Source organism: Cebus imitator, unplaced genomic scaffold, assembly GCF_001604975.1.
Source record: "Cebus imitator isolate Cc_AM_T3 unplaced genomic scaffold, Cebus_imitator-1.0 Scaffold444, whole genome shotgun sequence".
NCBI lineage: Eukaryota > Metazoa > Chordata > Mammalia > Primates > Cebidae > Cebus > Cebus imitator.
Genome location: NW_016107759.1, coordinates 484,076 through 497,450, shown reverse-complemented (window position 1 = coordinate 497,450; position 13,375 = coordinate 484,076). Strand labels below are relative to the sequence as shown.

Here is a 13,375-nt window from a genome sequence, read left to right as displayed (position 1 = left end):
TGATCCACCCGCCTCGGCCTCCCAAAGTGCTGGGATTACAGGCGTGAGCCACCGCGCCCAGCCCAAAGGCACTACTTTTCAAAATAACTAAAATCAGTAACATAACAGAAAATATAGCCAAGACCTCAAATAAAAGCAATCCATTTCCACCATACACCCTCTCCTCCCTCCCATCTTCCCAACACATACACACACACACGCGCGCGCGCGCGCAAACTAAACATACCTTTTTTTTTTTTTTTTTTTTTTTGAGACAGAGTCTTGTTCTGTCTCCCATGCTGAAGTGCAGTGGCATCATCTCGGCTCACTACAAATTCTGCCTCTGGGTTCAAGGTTCAAGAGATTCTCCTGCCTCATCCTGAGCAGCTTGAACTACAGGTGCATGCCACCATACCAAGCTAATTTTTGTATTTTTTGTAAGGATGAGGTTTCACCATGTTGGCCACGATGGTCTCAATCTCCTGACCTCGTGATCCACCCACCTCATCCTCCCAAAGTGCTGGGATTACAGGCATGAGCCACCACACCCAGCCTAAAAGTACCATTAATATTTCTTCAAACCTTCTTTCACTTGTAACAATTCTACATGGCTATAAGTGTGGTATATATTTAGTACATCACCACGAGTGCTGATCTAAGTAAGTTTGGAGCCTTTATAATTATCACATTTATGAGCTACATAATAGACTTAAAAGGATGCCTAACCCTTTTGTCTGATGTAACTAGTGTTTAGATTCAATGTTTTCCAAATTTAAACAAAGCAGGTGCTTGGAAGAGAAGCAATCCATAAGCTTGGTGCCCCTGACAACCTTGCCAGACCATCTACATAGAATTAAACTCTTCCTGCATGTTAGATCCTAAACTAGAATAGTCCTTAATAATTTTTTTTAATGGAGTTTCGCTCTTGTCACCCAGGCTGGAGTGCAGTGTTGCAATCTTGGCTCACTGCAACCTCCGCCTCCTGGGTTCAAACGATTCTCCTACTTCAGCATCCCAAGTCGCTGGGATGACAGGCACCTGCCATCAGGCCTGGCTAATTTTTGTATTTTTAGTAGAGAGTAGAGTTTAGGCCAGGCCTGGTGGCTCACATCTGTAATCCTAGCACTTTGGGAGGCCGAGGTGGCTGGATCACCTGAGATCAGGAGTTCAAAACCAGCCTGGCCATCATGGTGAAACCCCAACTTTTTTTATTTAAATATATATACATATATATATATATATATATATTTTTTTTTTTTTTTTAAAGAAAAAAGAGAGAGTAGAGTTTAGGTTTTGCCATGTTGGCTAACTCCTGACCTAGGTGATCTGCCCACCCCAGCCTCCTAAAGTGCTGGGATTAAAGGCATAACCACCGCGTCCGGCCATTCTTCACAATTCTGAATCTTCTTGGAAACAAGTAAATTTGAGTTATCCATTAAAGTATACACCTGCCAGGCCAGTGCCTCACGTCTGTAATCCCAGAACTTTGGGAAACCAAGTTGGGAAGATCGCTTGAGCAGAGGAGTTGCAGATCAACGTGACAAAATCCTGTCTCTACAAAAAATAGAAAAATTAGCCAGGCATGGTAGCACACAACTAGAGTCCCAGCTACCTGGGAGGTCAAAGCTGCAGTGGGCAGTGATTGCACCACTGCACTCCAGCCTGAGCAACAGAGTGAGACCCTATATGGAAAAAATAAATAATGTATATGCCTGGCCGGGCTCACTGGCTTATGCCTGTAATCCCAGCACTTTGGGAGGCTGAGGCGGGCAGATCACTTGAGGTCAGGAGTTTGAGACCAGCCTGGCCAACACAGTGAAACCCCGTCTCTACTGAAAATACAAAAAATTAGCCAGGCGAGGTGGTACATGCTTGTAACCCTAGCTACTCGGGAGGCTGCAGCAGGACTATCACTTGAACCCAAGAGGGGGAAGCTGCGGTAACCTGAGATCTCGCCATTGTACTCCAGCCTAGATGATAATAGCAAAACTGTTTCAAAAAATAAAAAATAACTTTTTTTTTTTAAATAAGTAAATATATACCTGATATCAGAGACCGTCAATTTCAAAAAAAAAATTAGGTATATAATCCAGCAATCCCACTACTGAGATTTATCCAAAGGAAAGGAAATCTATATACCAAAGGGATGCCTACACCCCATGTTTACTGCAGCTCTATTCACGATCGCAAAGATATGGAATCAATCTAAGTGTCCACCAACAGTTGAATGGATAAAGAAAATATGATATATATACAGAATGAAATACTATTCAGCCATGTAAAAAAGTGAAATCATGTCATTTGCAGCAACATGAAAGGAAACTGAGGTCATTATGTTGAAAGGAAACTGAGGTCATTATGTTAAGTCAAATAAGCCAGGCTGAGAAACACAAATATCGCACATTTTCACTCTTATGTGAGGGCTAAAAAAGTGGATCTCATGGAGGTAGAAAATAGAATGATAGATACCAGAGGCTGGGAAAGGGATCAGGGACGGTAAACAGCGGCCGATGAATGGCTACAAACATACAAGAGATAGAACAAATAAGTTCTAATTTCGGTAGCAGAGTAGAGTGACTAAATCTAACAGCAATATGTTGTATATTTCAGAATATCTAGAAGAAGGGACTAGAAACTCTCTCAATATATAAAAATGACATAGAGGATATAGAAGTGACAGATACCCCAACTTGATCATTACAGTGTATACCTACAACAAAATATCACGTGAACCTATCTCATGAATACGTACAAATATTTCTATCAATTAAAAAGAAATAGGGGCTGGGCATAGTGGCTCACATCTGTAATCCCAACACTTTGGGAGGCCAAGGCAGGTGGATCACAAGGTCAAGGGATCGAGAACACCCTGGCCAACATGGTGAAACCCCATCTCTACTAAAAACATAAAAATTAGCTGGATGCGCACCTGTAGTCCCAGCTACTCGGGAGGCTGTGGCAGGAGAATCACCTGAACCCAGGAGGCGGAGGTTGCAGTGAGCTGAGATCGTGCCACTGCACTCCAGCCTGGTGACAAAGTGAGACTCCGTCTCAAAACAAAAAAAAGTAAAAGAAACAGGTCAGGCCAGGCGTGGTGGCTCATACCTATAATCCCAGCACTTTGGGAGGCAGAGACCAGCGAATCATGAGGTCAGGAGATCAAGACCATCCTGGCTAACACTGTGAAACCCTGTCTCTACTAAAAATACAAAAAATTAGCTGAGCATGGTGGCATGCGACTATAATCCCAGTTACTCAGGAGGCTGAGGCAGAAGAATCACTTGAATCCGGGAGGCGAAGGTTAAAATGAGCTGAGATCACACCACTGCACTCGAGCCTGGGTGGAAGATCGAGACTCTGTCTCAAAGAAAAAAAAAGTTCAAGACCAGCCTGACCAACATGACAAAACCCTGTCTCTACTAAATACACAAAAAATTAGCTGGAGTGGTGGCGTGCGCCTGTAATCCCAGCTAAGTAGCTGAGGAAGCGTGAGGCAGGAGAATTGCTTGAACCCAGGAGGCAGGGGTTGCAGTGAGCCAAGACAGCACCAATGCACTCCAGCCTGGGTCACAAAGCAAGACTCTGTCTTAAAAAAATAAATAAACAAAATAAAGGTGCTGGGCACAGGGGCTCATGCTAGTAATCTCAGCACTTTGGGAGGCCAAGAAGGGTGGATCACAAGGTCAGGAGCTTAAGACCAACCTGGCCAAGATGGTGAAAACCTGCCTCTACTAAAAATACAAAAAAATTAGGTGGGCGTGGTGGCAGGTACCTGAAATCCCAGCTACTTGGGAGGCTGAGGCAGGAGAATCACTTGAACCCGGGAAGCGGAGGTTGCAGTGAGCTAAGATCGTGCCATTGCACTCCAGCCTAGGCAACAGAGTGAGATTCTTGTCTCAGAAAAAAAAAAAAAAAAGGTCTGGCACAGTGGCTCACACCTGTAATCCCAGCACTTTTTGAGAGGTCAAGGCAGACAGATCATGAGCTCAGGGGTTCGAGACCAGCCTGGCCAACATGGTGATACTCCATCTCTAATAAAAACACATAAAATTAGCTGGGCATGATGGCACACGCCTGTAATCCCATCCACTCCGGAGGCTGAGACAGGAGAATGGCTTGAACCGGGGAGGTGGAGGTTGCAATGAGCCGAGATTGCCCCATTGCACTCCAGCCTGGGCGACAGGGCAAGACTCCATCTCAAAAAAAAAAATAACAGGTCAAAAAGCAGATTCAAAGCAACACACATGCAAATCATAACATTTATGTACAATCCAGCATGTATTATATACATTTTAGTTCACACATTAAATGTTTAAGTAATTACCTATTTATTTTTTGAGACAGAGTCTTGCTCTGTCACCAGGCTGGAGTGCAGTGGCAGGATATCGGCTCACTGAAACCTCTGTCTCCTGGGTTCAAGCAATTCCCCTGCCTCAGCCACCTGAGTAGCTGTGACTACAGGCATCCGCCATCACACCTGGCTAATTTTTGTGTGTGTTTTAGTAGAGATGGGGTTTCACCATGGCCAGGATGGTCTCCATCTCCTGACCTTGTGATCCACCTGCCTTGGCCTCCCAAAGTGCTGGGATTAACAAGTGTGAGCCACCGTGCCCGGCTATAATTACCTCTTAATGGATGGGGGATCACAAGTGTTCCTAATCTTTCTTAGTTTACCTACTAGTATTAGTTTCTTTTTATTTTTTTGAGACAGAATTTTGCTCCTTTCACCCAGGCTGGAGAACTATGGCAGGATCTCAGCTCACTGCAACCTCTGCCTTCCAGGTTCAGGGGATTCTCCTGTCTCAGCCTCTGGAGTAGCTGGGATTACAGGCGCCTACCATCACACCGGGCTAATTTTTGTATTTTTAGTAGAGACAGAGTTTCACCATGTTAGCCACACTGGTCTCAAACTCCTGACCTCAGGTCATCCACCCACCTTGGCCTCCCAAAGCGCTAGGATTACAGGCGTGAACCACTCCACCAGGGTAATTTATTTTATTATTTTTTTTTTTTTCTGAAACAGAGTCTCGCTGTGTTGCCAGGATGGAGTGCAATGGAGCAATCTCGGCTCACTGCAACCACCACCTCCCAGGTTCAAGCGATTCTCCTGCCTCAGCCTCTAGAGTAGCTGGCATTAAAGGCATGTGCCACCAAACCCAGGTAATTTTTGTATTTTTAGTAGCGATGGGTTTCACTACGTTGGCCAGGATGGTCTCGATCTCTTGACCTCGTGATCTGCCCACCTCGGCCTCCCAAAGTGCTGGGATTACAGGATGAGCCACTGCACCCGGCACGGTTTCTTTTAAAACAATTGTTGTATTTGACCGAGTGTAGAAAGTTATCACAAGACAAAAGTATGCCAGATTATAGGGTCATTTATTATGCCGGCGACCACAGAGGACTCACGTCTCTCCAACCTGTGGCGACAACAGGAGGGTGCCACGATTTTTTATACCCGAAAAACCACCTTGGGAGTGGGGGTGAGGGGCGGGGATGGGGATGAAAAGGCTTCAGACATTCCGAGGGCTAGTGGATTCTGTAAATTACCTCCTGGGCAGAGATGAGGGTGGGGGTCTCCGGACATTCCAAGGGCTAGGGGACTTTTGTCATTCCGTTTGTTACTTAAGTGGTTTACAGAAGTCAAGATAAACATTTGTTTATACATTATCTGGTTAAGGTGGAAATCACAGACCTTAGTTACTTATTACAAGTCGCAGGAGCCAAGATGGCATGGGTTAGGACTGCTTGCCTGTCACATTAGGGCCACAGAGAGCAGTTACTGATAAGAAAAGGTAAGCAGCTTTACATAGTTTTGAAGAACAAACTAACAGATCTATTTACAGAGGCCAAGGACAGTAGTTATTGTGAGGAGAATGGGGCAGCCATTTCAACTTATCTAAAAACAGTTTTGTATTTTATAAAATAGTTTTGCTCTGGTTCTGGCTCTAGGCCAGCACAATATCACACAATGAACATCTATAAAAATAATTTACCTTCCACTCCAATATGATCTCCATTGTGTACTTTTATAGACAGTCACCTGTGTGTCTATGTCTATGTATAAAAAAGAGAGGCTGGGCGCGGTGGCTCAAGCCTGTAATCCCAGCACTTTGGGAGGCCGAGGTGGGTGGATCACGAGGTCAAGAGATCGAGACCATCCTGGTCAACATGGTGAAACCCCGTCTCTACTAAAAATACAAAAAATTAGCTGGGCATGGTGGCGCGTGCCTGTAATCCCAGCTACTCAGGAGGCTGAGGCAGGAGAATCGCTTGAACCCAGGAGGCGGAGGTTGCGGTGAGCCGAGATCGCGCCATTGCACTCCAGCCTGGGTAACAAGAGCGAAACTCCGTCTCAAAAAAAAAAAAAAAAAAAAAAAAAAAAAATCTGGAAAGAAACGTACTAAAATGGTAATGGTATTTTTCTCAGGATAGTGGAATTATTGGTCATTTTCTGTTTTATGTAACCCAAACTTCATCTGCCTTTTAGCAAGTCAACATGTAGACCCAGAATTCATACTCACCTGCTCACACATATACAAACATGCCACTTCCACGTACACATCCTACTCCCACATATACACATCCCTGCTCCTGCAGACACATGCTCCCACACATACCACACACACACCAGCTCACATATATAACTGCTCACACACACACATGCTCACTCTCATTCACACACACTGACCTTCACTCGGATTCAAGGCTAAGACTAGAAATGATACAGCAGCAAACAAAACGTGATGCCAGGCTGGACGCTATGGTTCATGTCTGCAATCCCAGCATTCTGGGAGACTGAGGCAGAAGGATCACTTGAGCTTAGGAGTTCCATAATACGCCTGGGCAATTATCACTATACTATACTTCATCTCCACAAAAATAATTTTTTTTTCTTAATTTTTTTTTTTTTTTTTAAAGACAGGGTTTCACCATGTTGGTCAGGCTGGTCTTGAACTCCCGACCTCAAGTGATCCGCCTGCCTTGGCCTCCAAAGTGCTTGGATTACAGGTGTGAGCCACCACACCCGGCCAAAAATGATTTTTTTAAATTAAAGGAGCATGGTCATGTGCACCTGTCGTCCCAGCTGCTCAGGAGGCTACGACGGGAGGATCTCTTGAGCCTGGGAAGTGGAGGTTACAGTGAGCTGAGATCTGGCCACTGCACTCCAGACTGGGAGACAGACTGAGATCCTGCCTCAAAACAAACAAACAAACAAAAAAAGGGCAGTCAAATATCCCTAGGAACTTCCTACTGCCAACAGTAGAGGTACAGAAATAAAAAAAAAAAAGTGGCTGGGCACGGTGGCTCACGCCTATAACCCTAGCACTTTGGGAGGCTGAGGTGGGAGGATCACAAGGTCAAGAGAGCAACACCATCCTGGTCAACGTGGTGAAACCCCGTCTCTAACAAAAACTACAAAACTTAGCTGGGTATGGTGGGGCGCACCTGTAGTCCCAGCTACTTGGGAGTCTGAGGCAGGAGAACTGCTTGAACCGAGGAGGTGGAAGTTGCAGTGAGCCAAGATCACGCCACTACACTCCAGCCTGGTGCCTGGTGACAGAGCGAAACTCTGTCTCAAAAAAATGGCTGGGCACAGTGGCTCATGCCTGTAATCCCAGCACTTTCGGAGGCTGAGGTGGGCAGATCACGAGGTCAAGAGATCAAGACCATCCTGGCAAACATGGTGAAACCCCGTCTCCACTAAAAATACAAAAATTAGCTGGGGGTGGTGGCGCACACCTGTAGCCCCAGCTACTCGGGAGGCTGAGGCAGGAGAACTGCTTGAACCCAGGAGGCGGAGGTTGCAGTGAGCCGAGCACTGCGCTCTGGCCTGCCGCCTGGCAACAGAGTGAAACTCTGTCTCAAAAAAAAAAAAGGGGTAGGAAGATCTGAGCATAGACACTTCCTTCAGCAGCCTATTTCTGCAAGTACTGAAGACAGACAATGCCTACCAAGGTTACTGAAGGACATTCTCTGAAAAGAATCAGTGGCTATTAAAATGCAAATGCTTAAGTGACTGTAAAAATAACTCGGAAAGTTATCATCTTAAAAAAAAAAAGTAATCTTTTCTCACAACACTCTTAGAATTTATTTAACAATGTCTGCTTCACGATGGGGATGGGTGGTAGTAAAAACAAAAGCATCAGTCCTCTCAGCATGAAGTGGTTATGTCAATCTCCAGAGATAGTGGAAGCCTTAAAAAGCACCTATTCCAACTTCACACCTAATTCCTGGACATGTCTGACTATAAATTCCTGTTTCAAGAAGATAAAACCAGAAAGTTCCACTTACTCCTTTCATCTGCTGATTCCTGCTAAAATAACACTGTTACATTACACCACACCTCATCTATCACCAGATGATGTAATTAGATCCAAACACACCATGACATTGCTAAAGAGGGACACAAAAGCCATCTATATTATAAACAGGAGCTTCTATTAAAAATTCAATCCATTTAAATAATTTAAAATGCTACCTTCATAAACATTACATAGAAGACACTGAATATGCTACCTCTGAAAATTTGATAAAAATTAAGATAATTGGCTGGATGAGGTGGCTCATGACTTTAATACCAGCACTTTGGGAGGCTGCAGCAGGTGCATCACCTGAGCTCAGGAGTTTGAGACCAGCTTGGCCAACATGATGAAACCCCGTCTCTACTAAAAATACAAAAGACAGCCGGGTGTAGTGGCGGGTGCCTGTAATCCCAGCTACTCAGGAGGCTGAGGCAGAAGAATCACTTGAACCAGGGAGGCAGAGGTTGCAGTCCGCTGAGATTGTGCCATTGCACTCCAGCCTGAGTGACAGAGCAAGCAAGTCTCCATCTCAAAAAAAAAAAAAAAAAATTAAGATAATTTAGTTATCATGAAGACAGTAATGTGACTTGTCTAAGAGTCTCATGTGCTCAGTATGTTGAAATCTCAAGGTGGAAAGTACAAAAATGTATGATCTTGTTATTATCCAGTTATTTGAACTGTTGCAGGGGTTTTTTTTAAAAGCATTAATGTGGCCGGGCGCAGTGGCTCAAGCCTGTAATCCCAGCACTTTGGGAGGCCGAGGTGGGTGGATCACGAGGTCAAGAGATCGAGACCATCCTGGTCAACATGGTGAAACCCCGTCTCTACTAAAAATACAAAAAAAAAATTAGCTGGGCATGGTGGCGCGTGCCTGTAATCCCAGCTACTCAGGAGGCTGAGGCAGGAGAATTGCCTGAACCCAGGAGACGGAGGTTGCGGTGAGCCGAGATCGCGCCATTGCACTCCAGCCTGGGTAACAAGAGCGAAACTCCGTCTCAAAAAATAAATAAATAAATAAATAAAAATCATTAATGTTTTTAAAAGAATTGTTTAGCACCGTAAAAAAATAAAAATAAATAAATAAATAAATAAAAAGAATTGTTATCTTGGTGGGGCGCAGTGCCTCACGCCTGTAATCCCAGCACTTTGGGAGGCCGAGGGAGGTGGATCACCAGCTCAGGAGTTCAAGACCAGCCTGGCCAAGATGGTGAAACTCCATCTCTACTAAAAATACAAAAATTAGCCAGGCGCAGTGGTGGGCACCTGCAGTCCCAGCTACTTGGGAGGCTGAGGCAGAGGCTGCAGTGAGCCGATGCAGAGATTGCGCCACTGCACTCCAGCCTGGGCAACACAGTAAGACTCTGTTCTTAAAAAAAAAAAAAAAAAAATAGAATGGTTATCTTTTGGAAATGTATACTGAAGCACTTATGGAAGAAATGATATAATATCAGGAATCTGCCTCAGAAATCATCGGGGGGTAGTGAGTGGGGAGTTTACAGATGAACCAAGACTGCTGAAACTGAACGATGGCTACAGGATTACATAACATGAAAATCAACCTTTCTATACCCTGTAAATTACCTAATGCAAAACAGTTACTTAGCTTGAGGAAATCAAGAGCTCTCCTCCGTCCCAGGAAGCCGGCCCAAGTCCAGGCACTCAGACCATGCCCAGAATTGCTTCTTCCTAAGCCGTCCAGAAGAACAGACAGAAGGAGTAATGCCACAGGAAATCCCTTCCACTTTCCCATCCTCACCAAACGCCGAGTCACCTAGCCCTTGTCCCCAACCTTCAAATTCCACCAGGTGCTCTCAGACTAAAGAATTCTGACTCATTTCTACTTTGTGATGACAAGAAAGCTCAGCCCCAAATAGCAACCCAAAGTTTTTCCCATTGTGATCAATAAGGGAGGTTATGACAAAAGATGTTTCTCAAATAAAAATAATTGTATGAAAAGTCAACAAGATAAAATAATATCACAATAGGGATACTGTGAGCCACCAAACTAAGTAAGAAGAGCCATCTAAGGCCTCAGAGCCAAAAGACCTAGTTCTACCCCTGTGAGGCTTTGGGAGAGCTATTTGACCTTTCTGGGTTTCGGGTTTCTTACCCGAGAAGTGGGATGAATCCTGCTTGCCTAGTTACCATCTCAGAGGACTGTGGTGATAATCCAGTGGAAACATACCTGCGCCTCACAGAAGCTCTCTATCAGAGTTGGGTTACCGTCATGAAAAGCAAATGTGGTACTCTAACTACTCTGCTGTACTGAAGCAAGAGTATGTTTGGGAGAAGACACGGCGCATTAGCCAACAGCAACCAAGGGAGCTCAAGGTGCTCTCCAGCCCAGGGGCAAGAACGAAACGCAGCAAAGCACCTGGACCAGCAACCACCATCCATGCTGACCATACAAGAAACTATCAGTGACACATTTCAATGCCCATTAGACTAGATGGAAACTCATCCTGACAATATCCCAACCAGAGGTAAGCAAGTGAGCACTGCAGGCACCTGTCTGCCCGTCTTAGTGTGAACTAGGCAAGGAGCCCTGATTTATCAGGACTCTGTTCTTCACACTCTCAAAGGATACAGTGGATGCTGAGGGGGCATATGCATTCCTCATCAAGGTTCTTAATGTTATGACTGACACCCTAAGTAGCAGTGTGCCAATTTTACCACTTTTCTTACAGACCTCTTGGCTTAAACATGCATCTGTACTTGAACACCCACGTAGCAGATGCCTGCATGTGTGAGAAATCAACAAAATACAAAAATTGACAGATCAGCACCTTAGGGATTTCCTACTAAGTAAAATATTTAGAAGTGAACACTGGTATTATCTGATGTCCACCGGGTAATTGGCAGAACACACATAGCCCTGCGGTTACCTCCACTTAAACTTCATTAAGTGGTGAGGTAGACAGAAACGACTCCACCTTGGGGCCCACCTTCCCCCCAGGAGCAGGCGCCCTGAGGACCGTGTGGACCCCTGGCACGCTGTACTTACTGTGTATGATGCCTGTCCATGCATTTCACCTCTCTTTCGAGAGTGGAGGTGGCCCTAATGGTGTTCTGGTAGACTTCTGTATTTGCCACCGAGCATTTCACACACGAGCTTGGAGGCTCATTCCCTTCCTCCCCAAAGGCACCAAAGTGAAAATTTTTAATTTCGGGACCTTCTACAAGCATTCACCATCTCCCAAACAATAAAAGATGAAATCTAAGTAGAGAAGATGCCAACCATACATAGTCAAGTAACCGTGCTCAAAACAGGTGTCTATCAGCAGGATCTCAAGGTGCCTGGGCAGTCTGGCCTCTGCGGCTTGAAGCTGGGTGGATTCGGCCGAGCAGTATCTGGGCCTTCGTTCAGGGGCACCTCGATCAGGTCCCCGGGAGGGTGTGCCCAGGCCGGGAGCTGACCTCGGTAAGATCCAGCTGACCAGGTGCCGGGGGGAGGGGAAGAAACTGACTCCCCAGAATAGAACCTCCTTTTAAGGGGGGAAGGGGGACTCCAGCGAATTCAACCAGAAATCCAGGGCCGAAGGGGTGAATAAGCAAAAAAAGCAGGACCCGCAGGTCTTGCCGTTGCCTTTCCCGACTGCAGGGGCCGCGTCGGCCGTTCCCACGTCAACCCCGCGGGCAGCCGCGCGCCCGCCCGTTCCCACGCCCCGGCCCCGGCCACTCCGTACCTGCTCTGCCCCGTAGACCGTGGCAAACTGGACGAAGTCCTCGATGCGGACGAAGCCGTCCCCATCCCCGTCCAGGGCATCGAATACGGCTCGGAGGCGGGGGCCGTCCTCCTGACTCGCCGCGGGCTCGCTCGAAAGCGGGTGCGAACGGCCAAGGTCCGAGGGCTGCGGCGGGGCCCCGGGACCCTCCTCCGGCGCCAGCGCTCCCGCCGTGGGCGCGGGGAAGGGAGGGAAGAGGTCGACCTCGTCCCGGGCTCGGAGGGTGCGGCCGGGCCCCTGCGCGCGGAAAGGCGCGCTCTCCGGGCAGCTCGGGGGGCCGCACTCGGGCTCCTCGGTCCAGGGGAAACACGGACCGAGCCGTGGCAGCGGCGCCTCCAAGCAGGGCCCTGGGCCCGGGGAGCCGCGCGGCGGCGGCGCAGGCGGCCCGGGGTCCCGCGGGCTCCCCTCCAGCCCCGGGGCCGGCCCGGCGCTCCAGCGCGCCCCGCAGTCCGCAGCGGCTCCGGGCGCAGGCTCGCCCAGGCCCGGGGACTCCGCGTCGGGGCCGGCGGCTGGCGCTCCGAGGCGTAGCTCCGCGGGGCCCAGCGCCGGCTGCGCCGCCCCCGGCCCGTCCGGCCCGCCAGGCTCAGGGTCAGGCCCCGGCGGCTCCGAGCCCGGGGGCGAGGCCGGCGGGGCCGACGCCATGCTCCCGAGAGGCTAGTGGTGCGGCGGGCGCGGGCGGCAGACAAAGGCGCTCAGGGCGCGGCGGCGGGCGCGGGCATCCCCTCGGCGGCGCGGGCGGGCGCGCGCGGGGCGCCCGGGCTGCTGGGGCTGGCGCTCGGGCCCTGCTCCGTCCTCGCCCATCCTCGCGCCGCGCCTCAGCTGCCCTCAGCCCGGCGGCGCGGCGGGCGCGGGCCCATGGCGGCGGGGCGGCCTGGGAAGGGCGGCGAGGGGTCGGGCGGCCCGGGGCCGAGGGGACTGGAGGCCTCGGAGCCTGAGGCGCAGGCTGAGGGGGCTGAGGCGCCGGAGGCACCCGGAGAACCAACGCCGCCGCCGCCGCCACTCGGCCCCGCCCTCCGCTGGGCCTGACGTCAGCACGTCCGGGCGGCGCCGGCCCCGCCCCTCGCCGGTTTGCTATAAAGGCGCGCCCCGGGACCGTCGCGGCAGTGTGGCGGCCGTCACCGCGGGGTTGGCCGGGCTTGTCTCACATTCTCAAGCGCCGGCCGTGGAGATGCTCAGAGGCTGTGAGCGCGGGCGTGAAGTGACGTGACGTCCCTGAACAGGGGCGCGCGGGGTCAGGTCGTGCAAGGTGTGTTCCCGCCGCACAACTACGAGCGGGAGCGACCGCGACCTGCGCACGTTGCGGACGAGTAAACGGCACCGCGCGGACCGGGCGGCGAGCGAAAGACGAGAAGGCACGCCGCCCCCTTG

At 49.1% G+C, this 13,375-nt stretch overlaps 1 protein-coding gene across 2 annotated transcripts in view; it reads right to left on the bottom strand.

The window, feature by feature from the left end:
- The window catches only part of RAB11FIP3 (RAB11 family interacting protein 3), a 113,103-nt gene extending 100,102 nt beyond the window's left edge, over positions 1-13,001 (bottom strand). For both annotated transcript variants that reach the window (XM_017510881.2, XM_017510882.2), the window contains exon 1: positions 11,969-13,001. In XM_017510881.2, coding sequence (XP_017366370.1) covers positions 11,969-12,649 — 681 coding nt within the window. In that variant the 5' untranslated portion in view covers positions 12,650-13,001. The remainder of the gene's footprint in view (positions 1-11,968) is intronic.
- Positions 13,002-13,375: the final 374 nt, after the last annotated feature.